The sequence below is a fragment of the Apodemus sylvaticus genome, chromosome 2, assembly GCF_947179515.1.
Source record: "Apodemus sylvaticus chromosome 2, mApoSyl1.1, whole genome shotgun sequence".
Taxonomy (NCBI): Eukaryota; Metazoa; Chordata; class Mammalia; order Rodentia; family Muridae; genus Apodemus; species Apodemus sylvaticus.
Genome location: NC_067473.1, coordinates 62,356,616 through 62,382,652, shown reverse-complemented (window position 1 = coordinate 62,382,652; position 26,037 = coordinate 62,356,616). Strand labels below are relative to the sequence as shown.

Genomic DNA, 26,037 nt, shown 5'->3' with positions numbered 1-26,037 from the left:
GCTATCCAGCTCATTTTCTTCCTAATGGGTCTGGGAAGACTTGTATGAATTCTGGCCAAGGTGCTCCCAATCCTGCATCATCCTGTCTTCCAGCTGGTGTGTGGCAGTCTCTCTCTCCCTCTCCCTCTCCCTTCCTCTCTCTCTTTCTCTCTCTCTCCTTCTCCCCTTCTCCCCCTCCCCCCTCTCTCCCTTCTGTTCGTATCTGCACTCTGTTCCTTTCCTTCTGTCAACATCAGTCTCTTGAAAGCTTCTTAAACTTGCTGATGCTAAAAGTGTGCTTGGACAGCATCATACACACTACTCACTGTGCCTTGAACATGGCAGCTGACAGCAGGTACCACACAAATCCTACTTGCTACCTAGGAGCATTGGCCCACAGAAATGCTGGAGAGCTTGAATCAGTCAGTTTAAGCCTCAATTTTAGCTCCTAGTGAATGAGATTGTAGGCTCAGTGCCTGACAGTGTGAGATTATCATGTTAAACAAAATAGAATGGGGGTTTAGCTCAGTTGCTACAGTGTCTGCCTGGTGTGCATAAAGACCTAGGTTCAGTCTCCAACACTGCAAAATGGAATTGCACCGCCCCTATAATTCTAGCACTTGGGTGGAGGTAGGAAAACCAGAATTCAAGGTTTAGCTATATAGCAAGTTTAAGGCCAGCCTGGGCTGTGGGAGATCCTGTTTTTTTTGTTTTGTTTTGTTTTGTTTTTGTTTTTTTTTTTTGTTGTTGTTGTTTTTCTTGGAGGAAGTAAAGAAGGAAGGAAAAAGGAAGGAAGAAAACAGGGCATGACAAGAACGGTGTGGTTACAGGAAATGAACAACTCCAGCCTCAGCAGCTGAAGACCATGAACCATAGCTGCAGGGCCCACATGGGTTCCACATCTGTCATCCTTACACCAAGGGACTTAGAGGATGGGTGGCCACTACCTGGAGCCCTGCAGGTGCCATGCCAGAGAAAAGGTGGCGAGTTACTCGAGTTTTAAAGTTTCTATCCAAAGCAGCAGGTGCCATTTCTGGTCCCATTTTTATGGCAAGAACCACTTGTAGGATGACTGTAACTCAAGAGCCCACAGACACGGTTCTGCTTGGAAAACCGGGGGTGTGGTACCTGAGGGAAGGGCTTCCCACTGGATGGTCATTGGCCTCCTTATACATCAGGGATTCTTCTATCTCTAGAGCTCCCCTCTTAGCCTGGTAGGGCTGTCTTACAGCAGAAGGTTCTGAACTTTCTATTCCTCTACCTTGGCATTGTGTCTTGAGAGAATTTGTAGAATTTCAGGATCTTAAATACTCTTTTCTTTTCATGAGGCATTAGGAATTGCACATAGCGCCTCACACAGGCTAGGTGCCTTGGCACTGTTTTATTGCTGTGAAGAGACTCTATGACCATGGCAACTTTTGTAAAAGAAAGTGTTTAACTTAAGGCATCCTTAGAGTTTCAGAAGTTCAGTCCATTATCAACATGACGGAAAACACCAGCAGGCAGGTAGGCATGAGGCTGGGTCAGTGGCTGAGAGCTTTCCATGCTGATCCAGAGAGAGAGAGAGAGAGAGAGAGAGAGAGAGAGAGAGAGAGAGAGAGAGAGAGAGAGAGAACAAAGAAAGACAGAAACAGAGACAGAGAGACAGAGACAGAAAGACAGAGAGAGATAGAGACAGAGAGACCAAGAGACTTAGACAGAGACAGAAACAGAGAAAGAGAGAGACAGAGGAGACAGAGACAGAGAGACAGAGAAGAGAGACAGAGAGATTTAGAGACACACACACACACACACACACACACACACACACACAGAGAGAGAGAGAGAGAGAGAGAGAGAGAGAGAGAGAGAGAGAGAGAGAGAGAGAGAGAGAGAGATCTGAGAGGCGCCAGAAAATGAAGCCCTAGAACTGAAGTTAGTTCACCTGAGCTGGGAATCCAGCTTGGGTGATCACGGAGCCTCTCTCCAGCTGCATATTAGAATCGATCTTCGTTTCCAGGCTCCGTGTAGCCCAGGCTGTAGATCGGGAGCCCCTGTCTTAGCACATGAGTAGGAGAAAGGCTCCCGAATGTCTTATTGCTTCATTTCACCTTCAAATACGACTTGGGAGTGTAGTCTCCACGAGAACTGGCTAGATCACTGCATGGTACCTTCTAGACGTAGGTTCCCCAAATCTGTGCAAAAGCCTCCCCCCCCCCCACCCGTGTTAAGCCCGCAGGCGCTCAAGAAGGAAATGAGCACTGCGTGCTCTAGGGGGCGCGCTTAAGCTTAAGCGCCGACGTTCTGTTAACGTTCTGTCTTACCTGTGTTTTCCACCACTAGTTACTTCAGAAGAACCCTTAACATCATTCTACAGTTCATCCCCGAGATGATTTTTATGCTGAGTCTGTTTGGATACCTGGTTTTCATGATCATTTTCAAGTGGTGTCGCTATGATGCCCACACATCCCGGAAGGCTCCCAGCATCCTCATCCACTTCATAGGCATGTTTCTATTCGACTATGATGACGCCTCCAACGCACCTCTGTATGGCCATCAGGTAGTTCTGCTTTGAAAATACCTCCTGAGACCCACTCAGTTCTGTAAATGTCTCTCACAGTCGGAATACCGCAGAGAGTCGTTCTTCGCAAGATTGAGCCATCGTAGCACTCCGGGAAGAACTGTGTGTTCTCATTAAATAAGGGGACTGGCACTGCTTTGTGGCTGCCAGTCTTCCTGCTGGGGTAATGCACAAGGGACATTATTGTTGAGGAATTGGAAACTGGCTAGGAAAAGAGGATAAAATAATCCTTCTGATGGATTGGCTTGAATTGTAAAATGTTCCAGTTTAAGTTTTAAGTCTTGAGGATTTGAAACTCTTGGACTGGCAAGATAGCTCAGCAGTGCATGCTGCCTTCCTGATGACCAAGTCCAATTCCTGGGACCATATGGTGGAAGGAGCATTTGTTCCTTCCTGAAAGTTGTCCTTTGATCTTCATGTGCATACAAAATAAATGTAAATAAATAAATTCCTTAAAGGTTTCTCTTGGGAGGCCCAGGCAGATGGATCTCTAAGTTTGAAGTCTTGTATAAAACGTGTTCCAGGACAGCCAGGGCTACACTGTGACAGTCTGTCTAAATACAAACAAACAAAATCTTTTGTTAAAAAAGCAAACTTTAGCTAAGCTTCACATGAAAGAAAATAGAAATAAAACCAAAAGTGGAAGTTCCTTTGTTTCCACAGACAGCGGGTTTCTGGAAAACTGTGGGCCAGGCTCACGATATCCCATGATTCCCAAAGTCAGCTGGAGCTCACCCCCATTTTCTGTTCTCCATGCATGTGTGCTCCAACAGTTGAGTTTTACTCTCACTCTGATCTTTCCTGTTTCCTTTAGCCTCTTTATCAGCTTAACAGCTACCCCTGGGGATCTAAGGGGATTGTCCTAGGACAGGAAACCCCTGTAGATCCTCAGATCCACGGATGCTCAAATCGCCTGTGTAAAATGGTACAGTATTGTGTAGAGTTCATGTAATATCCCATGTTTCAACACTCACTCCAGAAACAGGGTTTCTGTGTATAACAGAAACAGTCCCTGGCTGTTCTGGAATTCAGTTTATAGACCAGGCTGGCCTCAAACTCACAGAGATCTGCCTTCCTCTGCCTCCCAAGCGTGGGGACGAAAGGTGTGCGCCACCATGCCGTGCTCCCCCCACATTCTCTGGATGACTTTGGCATCCAGTGCCCTGTAAATGCCAATAAATCGCTGCAACACCATTTTCTAATGGAAATAATGAATGTGGGCAGTACAGACAGTTTTGTTTTGTCATTATTTTCCAGTGTCTGGCTATGCAGACGTGGAACTTGCAGAGATGGACGGTTGAGTATAACTTAGTATTTTCAGCAGGTTTAAATGTTTATTTGTTAGGTAGCTGAGTAAGTGTTCAGGTGAGCATATAAGTCACGGTCTCATCACGGAACCGTCACACATCCGTGTCTTCATGCTTCATTCTCATTTGTCCTCGCCCGGCCTCTGCTGCCATCCAGCATGTTCCTTCTCCCCATAAAGTGTATTTTATCTTGAAATAATAGAAGTACTAAATGTAAGAGGAGCTCAATGACTCATCCTTTTACTCTGGCCTCACCCCGAGGTGAGCCCGCGAATGCAGGTAGAGGGCAGCTTTTTGTAAGTGGAAGACCCCCTTCCGCCCTGACTCCTCTGGACCAAGCGCTGCGGCTAGGACTGCACAGGTGGCTCCTCCGTGGAAGGCAGGACCTGCAAACATTAAGTGTCCTGGCCGACTCTGAGCCTTTTCCCTGGCTCCTCGCTGTGTTCCCTTCCTTCCAGAGGCATCAAGCCAGAAGAAAACCTGCCTCCTGACAAGGCTTTGTCAGAGATGGTTTTAGATAATAATCAGAGAAGAAACCTTCCTCAGAGGGCCCTTTTGTGTCTGACTTGTTCAACACTTAAAGCAACCTTAGCTGGCCCCAGAGTGCTGGCCCAAAGGAAGTGTGTCTTGAAGATCATTTACCCCACGCTGGCATCAGAATGAACATTTCTTTGGATTTCCCAAATAAACCTTTTCTTGTAAATACTGGCCTTAGAGTAACCAAGTAACAAATCCTTTCTTGTAGGATTTGGCCTTAGAGTAACCAAGGGTTTACAGTGTTAACTATCTGTAGAGAGGCCAGGGGTTCACATAGTTTGGAAGAGGCACCAGGCATTGCAGATAGTGGCTTTGCAACTTCTTGTTCTAGTCAAAAACATCACAAGGCATTGGTTGCCTTTCCCAAGGTCACCTAGAAAAATTAATTATGTTGACACAGTTTGGGATTTCCATAACCTCGGTCTGAGGTCATAAGATTGGAACAAATGGCGGTCACTGAAGCCTCCTCTTAGCTGTGCTCTGTTTTTGTACACACACACACACACACACACACACACACAACCTTGCCAGGTCTAGGCACAGAAGGTCTGGTTGAAAACATGGACAAACGGCAGTGAGGTAGCTTTATGTGTGTGGGTGGGGGGTTGGGGAGTGGAGGGAGTGGGGGGTAGGGGGGTGGGGGGCTTCATTGGGTAAGAACAGGGTGAGGACACATGGCCCCTCCCTCTTTTGAGCCTGGAAAATGGAGGGTAGGAGACTGAGCAGACCCAGATAAAATGTTTCCCCGGGGTAGACTGTGTGGCTGCCAGTGCTATAAACCATCACCTGACAGGAACCTTGAGTTGGTGAGAGCAGCTGAGGAAACTAGAAGGCTCACCTGCTGCATTTCCTCAGCTCTGGAACAGTTTACTGTCCCTGCCCTGGTCAGGACATCTTCCCCTCTTTCCACAATAGCAGCTGAATCACTCCTCAGAATTGGGAAATGTGGATGAGGAATGTTAAAAAACAACAACAACAACAAAAAACCCCAAAAAAACTAAAGTGGGGGAGGGGCCTGAAAGGAACTATGAAGCTGGGGATTCCTCTTGGGTCTCAGCGGTGGTCAAAGGGGGGACCTTGAGAAACTGGGCTCGGAGTGCTTGGTGGACATCCCAGTCTATGAGGGACATGAGGCAGGAAGCCATGTAGAGGGTGTGGGGAACTCTTGCTTTCTTTTTGAAGGGGGAGAGAGAGGGGAGGGAAGGAAGATGAGAGAACTCAAATAATTACCTCACACTGGTAGAAATATGTAACTACTGATTGACTATAAGATGACCAAGGCTTTCAGCAGAGAGACGGTTGGAGTCATGTGACCTGCCAGTTTTCTTCTGCAACAATGGTAACTATGTTGTGTAGCAGAGTCAAAGGGGAGGGAAACATAAAGCTGTCTTCATTAGGGTGTCCCTAAAGGACCCGACTGGCTCTATATGGCATGAGAATACCACAAGGGCTACACAGAGAGTAGGCAACATAGAAATGGTTTCCATGCACAGAGCACTGCAGGACAACATTCTCTGTCTACCCTAGAAATGTAGCAGATGTGAGGGTGGTTTGTTGGGAAGCTTTAGATGGTGCAGGGGATGCTGAAGTGCCCGTCTTCACCCCTTGAGCACGGGAAATCCCACTGTGCATGGGAAGGGCGTTTCTTGGTCATCTCAGTGACTGGTCATCATTTTGATCTTACAGCAAGAAGTCCAGACTTTCTTCATCATCATAGCGCTGGTGTCTGTGCCGTGGATGCTTCTGATTAAGCCATTTGTTCTTAGAGCCCAGCACCAAAAATCTCAGGTGAGTACTGGCTTTCAGTTTGCCCACTGTGGGTCATAGCACACATTCCTAGAAGTGAAGTCTCAGGTGGGGAGAGTGGTACAAGGCCGGGAAGGTCTCACGAGTGTAGAGTCCCTCGAGGGCCTTTACTTCCAGCACAATGGCTGTTCATTTCCCAAACACAGTAAGTCTTGACTCTGCTTATAGGATATGTGTGTGTTCTATCCAGAATAATTTCTGGATTAATTATTCAGAATTAATCTGAAGATTACTTAGCAGCTAGACTGTTGTTCGGCTTAATTTTTGTTTGTTTGTTTTTTGTTTGATGCAAAAATCAAGAGGAATTTTTATTAATTTCCAGCATGCTGGGGTCGCCCTGCACACGGAGAGAGAATAACCCCCTTATCTTTTGTTTTTTAAAGACAGTCTCACTATATAACCTTGGTTGGTCTGGTATTCATATGTAGCCCAGGCTATCCTCAACCTGAAGCAATCCTCCTGCCTCTGCCACCCTAGTACTAGGATTACAGTCATACATCACCATGGCCCCCATATAATTCTACTTTTAAAAGGTTGTGATTTCACACCATGTTGCTACAGCCTATGTCTTAGGAAACCCTCACAGTAGGCACATTCAAATAAATCAGTTTTAATTTATGAATAACTTCCTGTCAAATATCAACTTCAATCAATATTTTTTCTTTTGTCTAACATGGCATGAGCCTCAGTTGTACCCAGGGTGCACAGAAATGTAAAGCTATAGGATTTGGGGAGATTAACCCCTCCCAGGGAACAAGGAAGACTCCCTGATTTTTTTCTGTTGGTGCAGAAGATACAGAGGACTGTACTGAAATTTTAGATGCCTTTGATGGCTGTAGGCATTAATTTCTACTTTTCTGAAATGTAAGGTGCCTGTTAACCTCAACTAGCGTTTATGTGGGACCTGGAGAAGGAGGATGGCAAAGTAGACGGCAAACCGTGATAGATGAGAGACACCTAGCTGACACTGTATGAGGGCCACTATTTTGTTAAGACTTCACTAACTCAGAGGCCAAGCTGAAAGGTGTCTTCCTCTCCCTGCTTGTCACCAGCTGCAGTCTTTCACGATCCATGACGATGCCATGGAGGGTGAGCACTCCGGTCCCTCTGCTAAGAAGACTGCAGGTGCCCATGGGATGAAGGACGGCCACGAGGAGGAGGTAGCTGAGACAGAGTACCACAGGCTAGCCTCTCAGTTTGCAGAGGCTAGCACTGGCATGTGATCTTTACAGTCACAAGGGCGCAGACACCATCCTGCCTGAATGAACCCAGGCACGGGCTGGAGGCTCTAGAGGCCTCTGCTGGTCTCAGCCTGTGGCTCCTCGGTCAGCAGGTTTCAGAAAGCCCACGGAAGGGAGATATCTAAGTGGATCAGAACAGGGAGTTAACGTCGAATTTGAAATGCTTTACTATTTTGGCCAGTTACTGCTGTTATCTTTAAGAGTGTGTGAGTACCAACCAACCTATCAGCCCATCGGCCTAGAGGGTCCCTGGGGCTGAGAACCTCATCTCCAAGCCCCAGCAACATTGTGTGAGCCTAGCACTGGTGCCACAGCTTGGGTCTAGCTTGAGGTATTGAAGTATTGGGATCCATTACTGTGGATCCCAAGCCTTTTCTCCAGTATAATGTACCTGGCTTTCCTAAGCCCCAGTCTCATGCCTAGAATTCCCTGCTGTACGCTTCTTCCCGTGTAACTCACTGTCACCCCAAACTGAGCACCCGCAAGTCAGCTGCCCCTTCCTCCAATTCAGTGTTATCAGTGCCATCCTTGGCAGCTACTTGGGCTCAAGCACCTCGAGTCCCATATGATCCCTGACTGCAACTGGGTAGGAGACCTTCCTCATAATCCCGAAATACTCCGTGTGTCAGCCAGTCCCGTGGCCGTGCTATGGAGTGGCAGCTGCCTTTTTGCGTGCTTTCCCCACTAGGCTGTGAGCTGCCCCACGGGCTGTTGCTCCCAAGTCAGCAGAGCAGGCAGTAACGACGGCCATGGGGTCTTCCAACCACTACCCTCCTTCCTATCTGGCAGTCCGACCCATTGTGCCTGCAGATTAATCTTCCGCCATGTTTCACCTCTTTCTGCGTCTTTCTACTCACATCCCTCTGGCTCACCACTGACTTCTGACTTCTTTCACTTCTTCCCCGCATTTCATCTTTCTAGAAACATCACCACCTGATCTCTGTCTGCTGTTCCTCAGTTAACAAGGCCTGGTTTCCACCAGATTGATCTTCCCTTTGACTTTGGACTCAACAATAGCGCAAGCCGACTGGATTTTCCTTCCAGGGTCAGTTTCCTCTTTGGGAAACAAGGGTCCCTTCCCAGTCTCTACGCATGCGCATGCGTCATGCCGCAGTGTAGCTCCACCTCCTCTGCTCAGCCCTTTCTGTTGTTGCTGGAAAACGGTGCCATGTACTCCAGCCGTTTCCTCAAGTAAATTAATGTGTACCTCACCTAGTTAGGCAAGAAGTTTCTTAGCACCCATCCCCCACTCATCTGTGTATCACGAATGCTGCTTTCCCGTGGAAGAAAGCACTGAGGGAGTAATGGCTACCAAGGCACAGGGAGCAAGGCTAAGATCTAGGGCTCCACAGCCGGCCTGTGGCAGCAAGGATGGAGATGAGACGTGACTCCTCCCTGTTGCCCGCAGCAGCCTAAGGAGACCCATCCTTAACTTAGACACAGAAAGAATTTGAGAATGAGGCAGTATGAAGCATAGTTGAAGTTTATTAAAACAAAACAAAACAAAAGGGCCCAGGGGAAGATTAAAGCACACTCAAGACCTCCTGTGGGCTTCTTAAAGGAGAGTCAGGGTTTTGTAAAGCACATTTTTAAGCACAGGGGCTAAGAGAAGCAGGTACTTGGGAAAAGAATAAGACATCCCAGGTGCGGGTGGGCAGTCTTCAAGGGAGAGTCGCGATTCACAGCTGTCTTTCCACGTCAGCCATCCAGACCATCCGGCAGCTCAGGGGTTACGGTTCAAAGTGTTCTCAGCACACTCTTCCCCTCTCCTCTCTTTCTGGGGGAGATTTCAGGGTGGCTCCCGAGGCAGGCTGGAGGGCATTATAACCAATAAGCCACAGGGTTGTGCAAGGGGTTTAGGGCTTGTCCTTTGCTGAAGACGGATTTTATCTATCTATCTATCTATCTATCTATCTATCTATCTGTTTATTTATGTGAGGTTTCTAGAAAATTGCAGGTTCGCAGCTGGGAAGGAAAAAGGCCTTAAGCAAATGTTAGAACTCTGGACTCTTGCTGGCTGTCTTCCCATTCCCTTCCCATGACCCCATCCCTCCCCTTTCTATCTCGACCCAGGTGACTGTGGCTGATGGTAATGTATGATATCGTTTGTAACTAACTGGAAGACAGGAGTTCAAAGCCCTCCAATTACGCTGATAAGATGAGGATTTATTACAATGTATCCTACTCCAGAAATATGTAGATTGCTGTAATAAAAAGGGAAATTAGATTTTAACGTTCTCACTATAAAAGGAAGAGGGAAGGGAGGAAAGAACTTAATGAAATAAGATAGAAAATGCTCTGTCACAGTTCAACTTTGGAGACATCTTTGTCCACCAAGCCATCCACACCATTGAGTACTGCCTGGGCTGCATCTCCAACACAGCCTCGTACCTCCGGCTCTGGGCCCTCAGCCTGGCTCACGCAGGTGAGTGTACAACCCAGGACTGTGTGGGGCAGGGGAGGGCGAGGAGTTGACAACCATCCTACCCAGAGACCAGGCTTACTGGATTCGTAAGCTTCTGGAAGTGTCTTCCCAGGGTTATTTAGTGTGTTTCCTTGGTGTCTTTCGGGTCCTTAATCAACCTACAATAGTTTCCTGTGTTTCTGAATTTTTGTGAACAGAATCTTAGCTTGGGGCTGGGTGGTGGTGGCGCACACCTGTAATCCCAGCACTCTGGGAGGCAGAGGCAGGCGGATTTCTGAGTTTGAGGCCAGCCTGGTTTACAGAGTGAGTTCCAGGACAGCCAGGGCTATACAGAGAAACCCTGTCTTGAAAAAACCAAATCCAAAAAACCAAAAAACAAAACAAAACAAGCAAACAAACCCCCCCCCCAAAAAAAACAAAAACCAAAAAACCAAAACCAGAATCATAGCTTGGTCCTGGTGTGACAAAATGCCACGTCAGCCTGTGTGGATTCAGCCAGACCCTCATTTTGGAGGCTGGAAGTTCGAGGTGGAGTGCCAGTGTGGGTGGGCTGGGGCAGAAGCTCACTCGCTAACGCCCTCAGGAAGAGGTGGGGGTGAGAACTGAGATGTCAGAGTTCTTAATTCCCCTAATCCCGTGGCAGAGGGACACTTGTAATGTTTTCAATCATCTTCCCGCAAAGACCCTGTCTCCAAATACTGTGACATCGAAAGCTCAGATCTCAACACCTGAGCCCAAGGAGGGCCACAGACACCGTGCTTCGCGCAGTCTTTTAGATTTAGCATTTTTGTGCCTGTGTCGTTTGTGTTATTTCACATTTGTTCCTCTTGCTGCCGACAGCTCTAGCTGGCTTCCTGCTGATCACTGTGTGGTACGGAGTATTTGGTTCTCGTTGTTGGAAGCTCCACCACGGTGATCATAGCTGTGGTAGACAAACTCCTGTGTGACCCTCAGAGGCACCTTGGCACCTGAGGCATAGGCTGACAGATGTGCACTTAGCACAGCTGGAGGCTGAGGGGGTTCCGCTTGCCCCCACAGAACTGTCCGAGGTGCTCTGGACCATGGTGATGAGCATCGGCCTCCGCATGCGAGGCTGGGGAGGACTCATCGGCGTCTTCATCATTTTTGCGGTCTTCGCTGTGCTCACTGTGGCCATTCTCCTCATCATGGAGGGTCTCTCTGCCTTTCTGCACGCCCTCCGGCTGCACTGGTAAGCCTGCTGGTCCTCAGGGAGTCGGGGAAGGGCCATCTGCAGGGCTGGCTGGCCGGAGTCACAGTTAACGCCATTTGTGGAACCTTAGTTACCCATTTATATAGAATGTATGATGTAACGTATGTTCACACGTGTGCAGATGAGCCGGCTGCGCAGTTAGGAAGCTCTCATTTGCTCCCAGAGTTGATTTGCTCTCGGGTTCCCACAGCTGACTTTAGTCAGGTGGCAGATCTGAAACAGGTTTCAGGAGAGCCTGTGAATCGAGTTGGGGTGCTTAGCCGCTAGGTTGCTGAGGGCAGGAGTTACAGCAGTAGAAACAAGCCACCCAGCCCTGCAGAGGAAACTGCAGAGTGCCCCAGGAAGCCCTTAGCATCACAGATGAACCCAGAGACAAGCGGTGAAGTAGGCTGAGGGTGCTGCGTTGTCTCAAAGCCATCCCGGTCATCCTCAGTACACACCGGGGCTGCTATCGTTAGGGAACTTTTTATTTTGATTTTTTTTTCATTTTATGCATATTAGTGTTTTGCCAGTATGTATGTCAATATACCTTATGTACGCAGTGCCTGTGGAGGCCAGGAGAGGGCATCAAACACCCTGGAACTGGAGTTATACACACTCATGTGGGTGCTGGGAATCAAATCTTCCTCTGAAAGAGCAGCCAGTGCTTTTAAACACTGAGCCACCTCTCTAGCTCCAAAACATAGTTTTATGTTTACATGTTGAGTGAAGAGAATTGAAGCATCTCCTGTCACCATGCTGACATGTCCCCCGATTGCATGAAGCACACCTCACATAACACCACAACACAGAAATGAGCGAGGGTGACTTTGGTCATGAAATGACTATAAAAAATGCAGGCCGGCTGAGTAGTGGTGGCACACGCCTTTTATCCCGGCACTTGGGAGGCAGAGGCATGTGGATTTCTGAGTTCAAGGCCAGCCTGGTCTACAGAGTGAGTTCTAGGATCGCCAGGGCTGTACAGAGAAACCCTGTCTGGAAAAAAACAAAAAGAAAAAAAGAAAAAAAAATGCAGGCTAATAGCCTTTTTTGCAACTTGATATACCACGTTTGGTTGCTATCCCTGGGAGGAGGCCTTTCCTTTTCTGAAGGGAAATGACAGTAGGAGTGTATGGGGGTTGGAGGAGGAGGAGCTGGGAGAAGAGAGAGAGAGAGAGAGAGAGAGAGAGAGAGAGAGAGAGAGAGAGAGAGAGAGGAGAGTCACAACTGCATAGAGGGCTGACGCCTCATGTACTGTGATGATCAAATAGTGCATGGAGGGAATAGTGATACATCCTTGCTTGGATGGAGGCTGTGGGAGTCCATGATGTGGGGGAGGGGTGTGCTGTGACCCGTGAAGCCTGAGGAAGAGAGGTGGGAGGAAGGAGGCGTGGTAAGGAGGCTCCAAAGGTCATCTGGTTCCCATGGTGTTCTGCACCTTGCTCTTGCCTGCCAGCCTCTAGCTGGCATTTCCACCTGCTTTTCTTTCTCTTCCCTATCACCACAGGGTGGAATTCCAGAACAAGTTCTATGAGGGGGCTGGCTCCAAGTTCGCCCCCTTCTCCTTTAAGCACGTCCTGGAAGGGACAACTGAGGAGTAGGCCTGTCTGCATCCCGGTGCAGGTGACAGCTGAAGAAGTACATTCGTGCCTCTGACATCAGCCCAGGCCAGGGGTCCTGTGCCTCAGCCCTTCTGGTCCATCTGAAGTGTGAGGCTGTGTAAGGTGCAGTATTTGACAGGACTTAGCCACTCAGCTGAGGGGACTCATTCGGACTTCATGTGTAGTCTTCGTGATCAAACAGTAAAATAACCGGGGAGCCGGGGAGGGGGCACTAGACCACTATCTTCCTGTGAGAGTTTATTTTTATTTTATTTTCTTTCTGTTTTGAGACAAGGTCTGTAGCTTTAACTGTCCTGGAAATAGCCACACAGACAAGGATGTCCTCGGTCTTGACCTTAGGCTCCTCCTGCCGCTACTTCCCAAATGCTGAACCGTCAGGCAAGAGCCCCCTCACCTGAGGCTCCTGCCGTATTTCAAGTGTTGTAATCATGAAAAATAAACGTCTGCTTTATTCACTGCTTCTTTAAGATGTCGTTATTCAAAATTAATCCTTAACATTTAGCGTCATCGGCATTTAAAGGCCAACACGGAACAATGGGGTTACACAACCTAATCCCAGGGCAGGATCAGGTTTGTTTTCCCTTCACCTCCCCCTTGACTGGGGCTTAGCATGACAAGCTTAGGAACTCTCAAACATTGTCACTCCACAGGAGGAAGCACAGCGAATGCCCTCTGTGGAGAGGGAGGCCCAGCCCTGGCTCTCTGCATCGCCACGTCCTGGGAAATGAAACATGACCACATGACATCATTCTTGGGGCACTGCTCACTGTCAACACCCCTATGCTGGGGTAACTGGAACAGGAGATGCAGAGGCATGGTGGATTATGGAAACTGTACAAAGAAGGAGATCTCCTCATAGTTGGGGGCTGAGAGGCCAGAACTAACAGATTAGGACCCCTGGACTCATGATTCCCCCAGTGCCTGAGGAGATTCCTCCTGTGCACTGTTCTTTCTGAATGACCTGAATCTAGGCGAAGAGCTGCCAGCTCTACCGCAACTGTCGAAGTAGGACTAACAATAAGTGACATTTTGTAATGCTCCCCAGTTGACTTAAGTCCTTTCTACATAAAGAACTGATCGTATTCAAAGTTTCCTTTTAGATGGGAGTGCGCTTGCGTGTGTTAGCGTGTATGAGTGCAGGGGCATGTACGCCATGGCACTCAAGGAGATTACAGGACAGCTTCCCATGCTACTGTGTACAGTGGGGTAGCTAACCTGTGAGCTTCCAGGCATGCTGCTGTCTCTGACTCCCAGCTTGTTATAGGGACAGTGAGATTATAGACTCACATTACTGTGCCTGGCTTTTACATACCTTCTGGGGGGTTTGAACTTAGGTCCTCATGCTTGTGTGGCGAGCACTTTCTCCGCTTGCCATCTTCCCAGCTTGGGAATCTTATCTTTTAGGCGCCATCTGCTGACCTGTGTCAAGATTGACTGGGGTTGATAGAGGCAATGCCCAAACCTTCTATGCACTTGGCAGGGAGAATAATTCCATTTCTTGTCCAGCAATGCACATGATGAGATGTCACAAGTGAAACTCAAACTCAGAGACACCAAGTGGTGCATACAAGGCTCTCCACCTCTCTCCACTATAGAAAAGGGATTGTAAGACCTGGGCAATGGAGGGGATGCTCAAGCCAATGACCGATGACAGAATAGACCGGCTCTAAGTGCCTTTGAGAAGCCTACGGCTCTCCTACTGCCATGACCACCAGGGAGTTTTAAGTTCTCTGCTTGCTGGTGTTCTTCTGGACACCTATTTCAGTCAGGGTTCCTATTCCTGTGCAGCACACCATGACCAAGAAGCAAGTCGGGGAGGAAAGGGTTTATTGAGCTTACACTTCTATACTGCTGTTCGTCACCAAAGGAAGTCAGGACTGGAACTCAAGCAGGTCAGGAAGCAGGAGCTGATGCAGAGGCCATGGAGGGATGTTTCTTACTGGCTTGCTTCCCCTGGCTTGCTCAGCTTGCTTTCTTATAGAACCCAAGACTACCAGCCCAGGGATGGCCCCACCCACAAGGGGCCCTCTCCCCTTGATCACCAACTGAGAAAATGCCCCACAACTGAATCTCATGGAGGCATTCCCCCACCTGAAGCTCCTTTCTCTGTGATAACTCCAGCCTGTGTCAAGTTGACACACAAAACCAGCCAGTACAACATCCATCTAAAGAATGCAGCGAATCGATGGCTCAAAGGAACAGCCCACCCCTACTCTTTCAAAAATGCCCTCCAGCCTGGGAGTGACAAGCCAAAGTCCCCCAAGGCTTGGCAGTTCACTGTTATTTTCTCTTTAACAAGGGATCGGGTGAGGGCTGTTTAAAGGGGGCGTGCCCTCAGGATGCCAGGTGGCTCCTTAATTGAATTCAGTCTGGAGAAGTGAGTTGAAAGGAGGGTAGGGAAGGGGGCAGGCCATTCTGGAAGGTGAGTTCAGAGGAGAGAGGCCCTCAGTGCTGCCAGAGGGCTGTGGGGAGACAGCGCACAGGGGCCTGGACAGAACACTGGCCAAGGAACACAGAGGTGAGACACTTTCAGGCAGCAGGCTTGTATCTGGCATTACTGCTGCTGTTCAGAGGAGGGAGGGGGCTGACTATTAGTGTGTAGCTGGAGGCAAATGGAGCTCGAAACCTTTTTTTAAAAAAAAGAAATATTTATGTATTATCTATGTGGAAGTGTGTGTGTGCGCGCGCACATATGCACATTCCCAGAAGTCAGAGGAGGACACCAGGTGCTCGCAGTATCGCTGCCCACTCACTCCCTTGAGAAAGAGCTCTTACTGAACCTGGAGCTAGCAGCGAGCAGAACCCAGTGACCCTCCCATTCCCCCCCCCCCTTGCTGGTTCTAGAGGTCATACTAGCTTTTAATATGGGTCAATTTGAAATTGGGGTCCTCATACAAGTACTCTCCCAGCCCCTTATTGATGATGTTATAAAACAATTGCATCACACATCAGTAAAAAAGATCTACAGGGCCCAATTATTTCTGGCTTAAAAAAATCAGTATATTGAAATACAGTAGAATGAAGTGGTCAGTCTTCCTGGGAGTTTGCTTACTTGGGGCCCCACCTGCACTTTTGAGTGGCAGAGTCAACCCCTAGTCTGTCCATGTCTGCCCATATCCCCTTCTCTGGCTGTCTGAAGGCGGGGCATGCACTGAACTCTCACTTCAGCATTTAAGGAAGAGCTCGCTGGGGATGCTAGGTTTTTCCGTGTTTTACTGGGTTAGTTTGGTTTAGCTTCTACCCTGTCCTCCCTCCCTCCTTCCCTCTTTGCTTCCCCCTCCCTCCCTCCCTCCTTCTTCCTCCTTCCCTCCCTCCCTCCTTCTCCCTCCTTCCCTCCTTCTCCTTCCTTCCCTGTCTCCCTCCCTTCCTCTCTCCCTCCCTCCCTCTCTCCTTCCCTCCCTCTCTCCCTTCTCTTCTCCCTCACAGATCCTCACCTACCTGAGGAGCTGTTGGCAACAACTGACGGCTGTTGGGGAAGGAGAGTATTTAATGTACTACAAAGTCCATTTTATAATCAAATGCCAATACTTCATAACAAATTACCAACTAGAGGATGGAGAGATGGCAGCCAGGAAAGGGCTAGCCCACGTAAGCATGGGAGCTGAGGTTAGATCTCCAGCACAGGCATAAAAAGCCAGGTGTGGTAGCATATACTCAGAATTCCAGGGACGGGGAGGCAGAAACAGGATTCCTGCGGCTCACTGGCAGGTCAAGGTGAGACTTGTCTCAAGGGTGATGGGTGACATTCCTGAGGATGACACCTGAGGTTGTCATCCACACTCCACATGCACACAAATGTCTAGGGGGTGAGGGAAGGCAGCTCACAGGAACAACACCCAAAGTTCTCTCTCCCGTGTGTGTGTGTGTGTGTGTGTGTGTGTGTGTGTGCGCGCGCCTGGTACCCTCGCAGTCCAGGAGAGGATGACAGACCCCATGAGTCTGAGAGTTAGAGAAGGTCCTTGGCCCCTGTGTAGATGCTGGAAACTTAACCCTTTTTTTTCCTCTGCAAGAGCAGTAGGTGCTCTTAACCACTAAGTCATCGCCAGCTCACTTGTCCCTTTTCAAAAGCTCCCTGCCCCCCACAGTGCTGCTGCCTGAGGCTGAGGTCCAGGCCAGCCTATTTTCTCCCTTCTGCTTCTCCCGGCAGATGTGAGATTTACAGCTGGACTGCCCTTCCCTTTTCCTTCGACTCTGATAAATGGTCCCCAAGTTTCCATTTTAATCTATTTTTGTCCCCCAGCTTCTCTTTATGTCTGTTCTTAAATGGTTTTATGGAAGAGACTAAGATCCCCCAAAGAGGCCCCTGGTTTGCTGGGACTCCCTGAGATTTCTGGTAACATCACCTTTCTACCTTTTAATTCTTTAATCAGTAGAGAAGGTGAACTAGCGCCTGCACTTCCAGATGATGTCATACTGTGGCTTCTGTTATTTAGAATAACTTTTTGTTGTTGCTGCTTAGGAGGGACAATTTGGTAGATTGTAATAGCTGAGTGGTATTGTTGTGATTCCATGCTGGGAACATGTGTGCTCTCTCTGTGACAGTGACTTTCTAGAGGAAAAAACCCAAAACCCCAAACAAAAGAAAAAAACAAATAAACAAAAACCAAAAAACAAAACAAAGAACAAAAACCAAAAACCCCAAAGACACAGGGTCGTTGTTGTAACACCTATCTTGTGTGTCAGCAGCTATGTCGAACAATTCTTAGGACATGGAGCACATGATGCCCTCCCTTACATACCTCACAGAGGCCCACAAAACACAAGACATCGCTCCAACACTTGACGGACATGGATGCCCTTCCTGGGCTCCTGGAGGCAACTGTGGCTTCTATGTTCTAGGAAAAGGAGACTGTTTCTGGGTGGGTCTGTGTGTGATGTGTCATTTATTGGACTACAAGTTGTCACTTCTAACACAGAGACTGCATCCATTTGGAAGTAAGTGTGCAACTGTGAAGCCACTCTGAATGCTGTGACTAACTCCACTCACCTCAAGTTGCCGCCTTCTCTGCTGCTCTGGCCTCTTCCTCCTCTCTCCTTCCTCCTCCATCTGGTGAGGCACTCGGCGTAAGTCCTATCCTCAGGCAGTTTTAGTAGAGAACACAGCATCGTGTGCCTCCTGTATATGGTCCATCCCTCAGACTGGCTGCATCTGGGTTCAGCTGCCCAGCACCATGCCCCTGCCTCACATCCCCGGCAGGTGGATCATCATCTTTGATGATTGCCTGCCATCATCATCGGAGTCACATCGATCCTTCCACACCCGACTTATTCCACTTGACAGTCATGTCCTCAGACTTTCTATGTTGTTACCCATGGCAGGATTTCCTCCTTTTATGGCTGGATAAGACTCCATTGTACGTACATGGTGCAGTTTTCTTATGTGCATATCCATCAATAGACGGTTAGGTTGCTTCCTGTCTTGGCTGTTGTAAGTGATGTTGTAGCATGATACATGATACAGCCACAGGTTTTCCTTTAGGATCGCTGCCTCTGGTTCCTCTGGAGATCCTTGTCTCCAGCGTTTGAACCATTGCATAATATGATAGTTCTACTTTTCCTTTTTTTTTTTTGAGGAAACATCTTATTCAATCCAATTTACATTCTAATGAACAGTGTGCAAGGGTTCCACAGTTTCACTTGTATCACACACGTGTTCTACCGCTGAGCTATGTCTTCAAGCCCTATCTATTCCCACGTTCTGATAATAGCTATTCTCAGGGGGTGAGCCAAGTTTCTTTGTGGCTTTGATTTGCCTCTCTCTATTGATTAGCATTGCTGAACACCTCTCTATGCACCTTTATATGTTGTGACTCTCTGGAGAAATTATGTAAGAATCACAGGATTTTATTTTTAGTCATTCACTTTGAAAGTGTTACACATGCTAAAAGAAGCCACAGCACCTCCACAGTCCTTCGATACTTTGCCACACATATGGCCCATCTTTTTAAAAAATTATTTATTTTCATTTTATGGGTTTGAGTGTTTTACCTGCATGTGCATATATGGACTGTTTGTTTGTCTAGTACATGCAGAGGCCAGCAGAGGGCACCAGATGCCCTGGAACCAAAGTTCCAGATGGCTGTAAACTGCCAAATAGATGCTAGACACCAAATCCAGGTCCTCTGCAAGGAGCAGTAAGTGCTCTTAGCATCCATGCTGGCTCTCCAGCTCTACGGCTCTTCTCTTGATTAGCGCCACCCCGCGCTCTCAGTTCTCTCGACACCTTTGACATGTGACCCTCCACCTTCATGCTCTGCTTTTTAATGACAGCCCCTTTAAGGTCCCCATTAGTGTTGCCTGAATGTGCATGAACAACCTGCCAGCACCCACACCTCTGAAAAGTGGCTTCCCTTCCTTCCCCAGCAGCCATCAGCTGCCAGTAACTCCTCAGCAGGGGGTGGAGTCTTGTGAGCCCCTCCCCAGTCTATCCTGGAGTCTTATATGGCCTCTTTTGAGTGTTTTGCTTTGATGACACTGAGTGTTCCCATGTAACTCTGACAACCAGGAAGGTTTTCACTTTGAGTTTCCTATGAGCAAATGCACTGTAACATCCTCATTGTATTTCCAGTTTTTGTAGTCACCGTTTTTTAATTAATTAATTAATTAATTAATTTATCAAGTTAGGGTTTCTCTGTGCAACCCTAGCTGTCCTGGAACTCACTCTGTAGACCATCCTGGCCTTGAACTCTGTACTCAGAGATGTACATACTTCTGCCTCCTGAGGGCTGGGATTAAAGAAAGGCATGTACCACTGTTGCTTGGGTCATGCACTGGCTGGTTTTGTGTGTCAACTTGACACAAACTGGAGTTATCATAGAGAAAGGAGCGTCAGGTGAGGAAATGCCTCCATGAGATCCAGCTGTAAGGTATTTTTCTCAATTAGTGATTAAGGGGGAGGGGAGGGCCCATTGTGGGTGGTGCCATCTCTGGGCTGGTAGTCTTGGGTTCTGTAAGAAAACAAGCAGAGCAACCCAGTAAGTAACATTCCTCCATGGCCTCTACATCAGCTCCTGCTTCCTGACCTGCTTGAGTTCTAGTCCTGACTTCCTTTGGTGATGAACAGCAATGTGGAAGTGTAAGCTGAATAAACCCTTTCCTCCCCAACTTGCATCTTGGTCATGATGTTTGTGCAGGAATAGAAACCCTGACTAAGACAGGTCAATCATCACTCTGTGTGTGTGTGTGTGTGTGTGTGTGTAGCAAATGCTTAATAAGCAGTCCTAATAGCAGGAGTGACTAGCGCTCTCAGCTTCCTTTTACAGAGTAGGTCAGTGCATGCCAGGTGGAAGATAAATGCTTTCTGTGAGCTAACGTGTTTGCTCCTCACACAGCCTAAGAGTTAGGTGCAATACTATATTACTCCCATTTTAGGGGTGAGGAGAAGGAGGTTCAGAAGAAGGCAAATTCCTCAAGCCAGGTGCCCAGTAGATAGCAGAGGGAATCTACACACAAGAGTAGTCTGTTCCAGACGAAATGGAGACAGAGGACAAAGATACTCTAGGACTTGTGTGTGCATGTGTGTGGGTGCTTATGAGTGTTGTATGTACAGGTCAACCTTAGGTGCCTGTGCATCTGTGTGCATGTGCATGCTACAGGTCAGCCTAGGATGTGGTCATTCAGGGATGCTGTCCACCATTTTCGGAGGCAGGGTCTCTCACTGGCATGCAACTCACGGATTTGACCATGCTGGCTGGCCAGGAAGCCCTGGAATCTTCTTGTCTCCACATCAGGTTTTCCCCATGGGTTCTATGTACACAAAAAGCTCCTCATGCAAGCACAGCAAGCACTTTACTGGCTGAGCCTACCTGCCAACCTACCTTCTAGGACTTTTGAGGGCTCAAGGCAATTTTACATGGAGTAGACTTGGCATATTGATATGTATTCTATAACCATGATATTTCTTCCTTGCTATTCACCCTGACTTCATTAGGGAAGCTGTGTGGGGAATCAATGACCTAGATGGCAGCCAAGCAGACAGAGCCTGTGACAATCATCAGCCTTCGGAAACTGAGCCAGGCAGCCCCAGAACCGCAGCAGAAAGGTAAGACCATCCCCCAAACTCCAGCTTTCAAGCAAGTGCTTAACATTGCTATAATAATGAATTATATATTCAAGGGGGAGGTCAAGGCTGTAGGTCAGTTGGTAGACTGTTTGCCTAACCTGCACAAAGTCCTAAATTTGATTCTCAGTACCACAGCGGCACACGTCTGTAATCCCACATGAGAGGAGAGGCACCGGGATCAGGAGTTCAAGGACATCCTCAGCTACGTAGGCTTTTGAAGTCAGTCTATGCTACACAAGATTGAGTAATAAATAATAATAATGTTGCATATACCTGTAAAGGTGGGCCATGGTCCTCAAGGGTTGGCCTAGCCCCTGCACCAAGTGGTCCTCACACTGTGTCTTCCTTGTCAGAGACCAAGACATTCACCGTGGAGGATGCGGTGGAGACTATCGGCTTCGGGCGCTTCCACATCGCACTCTTCCTAATCATGGGCAGCACCGGGGTGAGTGCACTTGGAGAACCTCTACAGCTCTGATTCTGTCCTCACTGTTTGCCACCAAGTTTCTGCTGGCCCCCAGCACTGGGCTGTCCATTCCAGAAGTGGGAATCCTGTGGAAATTATTTCATCAGCCTTTGCAGTGGGTTGGCTAGCAATAATGGAATGCACGTGTCTCTTTTGGCGATTCAAGACTCATCTTACAGGTTTACACTGAGCTCTTGGGAAGAAGGGAAAGGACCAGGGGTTAGTCCGTGCGGAGCAGATGCAAGCTCTCAAGCATGTGTGCATTGGTATCATCTGGAACACCTGCTGCCCCCGAAGACTTGGTGGTTTTCTTCACATCAGTGGCATTTGCTTCTCCTAAATCCTAGGTGTTGTGTCCTAGGCGTAGTGGGTACATCTGGAATATTTGGCAGATGGCTATAAGAAGATCAGGAGTTCAAGGTTATCTTCTGCTAGGTGTTAAGTTTTAGGCCAGCTAGGGATATATGAGATCTGATTTTCCTCACATGTACACAGTGACGCATATCCTTATACACGTGTACACACACACACATGTGTGCACGCGCTTAGGCTTTTGTAAGTTTTAGAAAGGATTGGTGATATATCTCAGTGAAAAAGAGCTTGCCTAGCATGTGAAGTCCCATTAAGACTATGGGATAGATGCCCCCCCCACCCTGCACAAAGATCAAGTCAAATCTCTTTCTTTTGGGAAACGGGATCTTATTATGTTGTCCTTGGTATGGTGGAGTTAGGTCATTGCAATCCTAAATATTTAATTCTCTAAAGACTTTCATCAAATATTCATGAACCGAAGCAGGTAACACAAGGGTGTGATTCTGGGACTTGAGAGGAGGAAGTAAGAAGATTGGAAGACAAGTTTAGTAAATCAAACGCTTTTCTGAGATGGTCACGCTGTCATCTAGGGGAGACAAACCACACACTAACAAGAAAGCCTAGCAGCTTAGAATTAAGGCTCCTCCTTTCCACACCAGGCCGCCACATTACTGTAATAACCGATCCCATACTGTCCCAGTGGTGTCATGAGAGAAACTGCAGACAGACATGCTCTCTTCTTTATTTCTCCTTTCTCTTCCTTGTCTATGATGTCAGGGTTCATTCTGTCCTGCAGGCGCAAGTCCTCAGATCTGGTTGGGCACAGTGGTAGGCACTTTAGTCCCAGTTGATACCTAGACTGAGGTGTGAGCATCACTTGAGGCCAAGAGTTCACAGCCTGCCCTATCTCAAAAACAAAGATGGTGCCCGAGTCTGACCCCCAGCATCCATACCAAGGCTGCATTTAGTGGTGATGCGCCTGCAATCTCAGTGGGAGGGAAAGATATGGATCCCTGGGGTCTGCTGGCCATTGGGTCAAGCCAAGTCGGTGAGCTCTTAGACTGAGGAAATAAGGTTGGGCTAGAGGGATGGCATTTGCTGCTCTTGCAGAAGACTCAGGTTTTATTCCAGCACTCACATGGCAGCTCACAACCATCTGTAAGTCCAGTTCCAGGGGATCCAATACACTCTTCTGGCTGCCATGGGTCCTGCATACATGTGGTACACATGCATACTCAAATACACAATACATTAAATACTAGTATAATATTTAATGTCACACTAATGTAATATACTAATATACTAAATATTACATTAGTATGTTATATTAGTATTAATTATTTACTATTAATATATTATTAATTTGTTATATATACACATATGTATATGTGTATGTACATGTGTATGTATATGTATATATGAAGTGAGTCACACCCACACTTGGGCATATCTCTCTCTACAACTGTCTTTAAGAAGCTCATCCTGTGCTATCAAGTCTCTAGTTGGTTGGTTGGTTTTGTTTCATGGGTTTTTTAAAACCTAATTCACCTGTTTCTGCTCATTCATCTTTGGCATCTGTTTTCTTTCCCTGGGAGATAAACCCACCCTGAAATGGAGTGTGGGATATGGACAAAAAGTTAATTGTTTTGGCTAGGTTTCCTTGCTTGGGAAGAGGAAACCTCAGCCAAAGGCCTGTGGGCATGTCTGGAGAACATTTTCTTGATTGCTGATTGATGCAAGGGTGGGTTGGATGGAAGTTCACTGTGGGTGAGCAGACAGACCTGGGCTGTTTAAGAAAGGTGGCTAAGCAAGTCTGTAAATACCTCTCCTCATAGACCCGGCTCCAGTGCCAGCCTGCAGGTTTCTGCCTTGAGCTCCTACCGTGGTGTTGGGGGTTGGTTCTAGTGCGTTGAATTAATCCAGCTCCCCAAATCAGGAATCTCTGTGTCTAAACACTGAAGGTCCTTGTCCTCAATTGTTTTTTGATCAGTTAATAAAGAACCAATAGCCAATGGCTGGCCAGGTAGACTGAGGTGGGACCTTTAGATTCCTGTGGGCTAGGAACTGGGAGAAAGGAAGGAGAGAAAGATCACCATGCCTCAGAGGGAGACAGAGCTGCAGGCGAAAATTCATCCAAATGCAGGTAGAAAGGGAAAGCCGCCCTATAGCAGGGGCTGCCCAGAAGGTAATAGGGTGGCAGAGACAAAACATAGATTAGAAGGTGCTGAGCCAGGAGTTCTAGAGGGAAATGTATGCCAACTGGGCCGGGGATGAGACCTGCCCAACCTTTGAGCTAGTCAAGGCATGTTTAAAATTAACTAGTGTGTGTGTGTGTATGTGTTTTGTTAGTGAATCCAGATAGCTCTTGGGTAGATGAGTGTGTGTGTGTGTGTGTGTGTGTGTGTGTGTGTGAGACCAGTGATGAACACAAAGCAGTTTAGCTATTTAATTCTCCTCTGTAGCCTAGCTTCTCTCAATGATGGACTGTAGTCTGTGTGTTAGATACACCTGTTCTTCCCCTAGTTGCTTATGGTCATGGTCTTCCTCACAGCAACATGAAGCAAACTAGAGCGCTAGTTATCCATTCTCCTCTTGAGATACTTAGTAGTACCTGCTACACCATCTGCTCAGGAGGCACTGGGTCCTGATCATGAGCTCCTAACCTGTGTCTGTTCTGTTACTGTTTCAGCCTTCAGAAACTTTCCAGTCTTCTTAAGATCTCAGCTTCCTGATATAAGAAGCTATTTTAAAACCCCATTTGGAAAGGTGTGTCCTACCATCTGAATAATGTGCCTTGGCTAGCCAGGCTCACCCATTAGCTAAGTGCCTGGCCCCTCAGTCAGAGTCACTGAGCAAACGCACAGTTCAGCAGGATGTGTGAGAAGGAATATGTGCTCTCCGTCTTTAGGGATACTCTCAAGTTGTGCAAACCATGAATATTACATCTATGAAAGCTAAGGGTGACTATATGGATCTACCTCTTTTTGTACTGCTTTGGGTTTCTTGATTCCGGGTCTTGAAGCCAGCCAGTGCTGATTTCAAACCCATGATGCTCCTACCCGGTGGGGTCACAGGTGTAAGCTACTGTGACTGGCTCTTCTGTATCCCCCTCCACCTAGGGGAGTGGTTCCCAACCTCCTAATGCTGTGACCCTTTAATACAGTTCCTCATATTGTGGTACCCCTCCACCATACAATTATTTTCATTGTTATTTAAGAACTGTAATTTTGCTACTGTTATGAATCATAAAGTAAATATTTGTGTTTTCTGGTGATCTTAGGTGACCCCTGTAAATGGCTTGTTCAACCCCCAGGTTGAGGAGCCCCAGGCTGAGAACTGCTGGCTTAGGGGAAAGAGGCCATTGGAATAGGAGGGTGACATGCTTGTGTGGAGGTGACATGATCAGGTGTATAGATGTGGCTTTCTTTCCTTCTCCTCTCGCAGGTTGTGGAAGCCATGGAGATCATGCTAATAGCAGTTGTGTCTCCTGTTATCCGTTGTGAATGGCAGCTGGAGAACTGGCAGGTGGCATTTGTCACCACGGTGAGTACCTGCTGCCTGCACTGTGAATGAACCACCTCAGTGCCTGGCTTTCTTTCCAGTACTCCGAGAGCTCTACCAACCCTACCCCGACCCACAATGAGCAGTGCTGGCCTCCACAGCTCCTGGGTTTCCAGGCCCTGTGCAGTTAGCATTTAATGCCTTTCTCTCTTTCCCTTTTAGTCTAATAAGTAGCCAGGCATTCCTAGCTGATGTTATCTCCTCAATAATTCTAGAACATTCTCCTCTCCATGCACTGCCATCAACCACAGCCCAGCCCCTCCTCCCTAGCATCCCCCCTCCAGGTGATCTTCCACTCAACGTCCACCAAAGCTTTAAGCCCTCCCTGAAAAAGACATTTGATGCAGTATGTGTTGTAGTTTTCAGATTCCCAGTCCATGTAACAAGAAGCACTTTACATTAAGGGATTTGTACTTCATAGTCTTTGTTTCTTATGACATAGATATTAAAGTACGCTTTCTATCTGACACATGGTTTGGCTACTATGCAAAGAAGACCTATTGAAAATATGAGGCCATGTTGTATCCATGAGCAGCCACTGAGGGGCTTAAAGAGGGCTATGATTGGGTGTTCCAAGAAATCTGAGGAAGTATGGCTGATGGCCAGATACCAGGGAGGCAGTATGTAGTGATGAACAGCAGTGCCCTGAGGTGAGGCCGTGTTCTGGAATTAGGCGAAGACAGCCTAGGAGTTCTGGAGAAGCACAGGGTAATGAGAAAGGAGTGGGCTTATGTCTTAGTCAGGGTTTCCATTCCTGCACAAAACATCATTCATGATCAAGAAGCAAGTTGGGTAGGAAAAGGTTTATTGAGCTTACACTTCCACATTGCAGTTCACCACTAAAGGAAGGCAGGCCCGGAACTCACACAGGTCAGGAAGCAAGAGCTGATGCAGAGGCCATGCAGGGATGTTTCTTACTGGCTTGCTTCCCCTGACTTGCTCAGCCTGC

At 47.7% G+C, this 26,037-nt stretch overlaps 2 protein-coding genes across 3 annotated transcripts in view; both read left to right on the top strand.

Moving 5' to 3' along the window:
• Nucleotides 1–12,886, top strand: part of Atp6v0a4 (ATPase H+ transporting V0 subunit a4) — a 43,613-nt gene extending 30,727 nt beyond the window's left edge. For both annotated transcript variants that reach the window (XM_052172471.1, XM_052172472.1), the window contains exons 15-20: nucleotides 2,302–2,518; nucleotides 6,070–6,171; nucleotides 7,242–7,349; nucleotides 9,738–9,855; nucleotides 10,894–11,065; nucleotides 12,573–12,886. In XM_052172471.1, the coding sequence (XP_052028431.1) occupies nucleotides 2,302–2,518; nucleotides 6,070–6,171; nucleotides 7,242–7,349; nucleotides 9,738–9,855; nucleotides 10,894–11,065; nucleotides 12,573–12,666 (811 nt within the window). In that variant the 3' untranslated portion in view covers nucleotides 12,667–12,886. The remainder of the gene's footprint in view (nucleotides 1–2,301; nucleotides 2,519–6,069; nucleotides 6,172–7,241; nucleotides 7,350–9,737; nucleotides 9,856–10,893; nucleotides 11,066–12,572) is intronic.
• A 7,760-nt stretch (nucleotides 12,887–20,646) lies between these two features.
• Nucleotides 20,647–26,037, top strand: part of Svopl (SVOP like) — a 68,451-nt gene continuing 63,060 nt past the window's right edge. Inside the window, exons 1-3 of the mRNA XM_052172837.1 lie at nucleotides 20,647–20,728; nucleotides 21,103–21,194; nucleotides 24,972–25,070. Coding sequence (XP_052028797.1) covers nucleotides 20,647–20,728; nucleotides 21,103–21,194; nucleotides 24,972–25,070 — 273 coding nt within the window. The remainder of the gene's footprint in view (nucleotides 20,729–21,102; nucleotides 21,195–24,971; nucleotides 25,071–26,037) is intronic.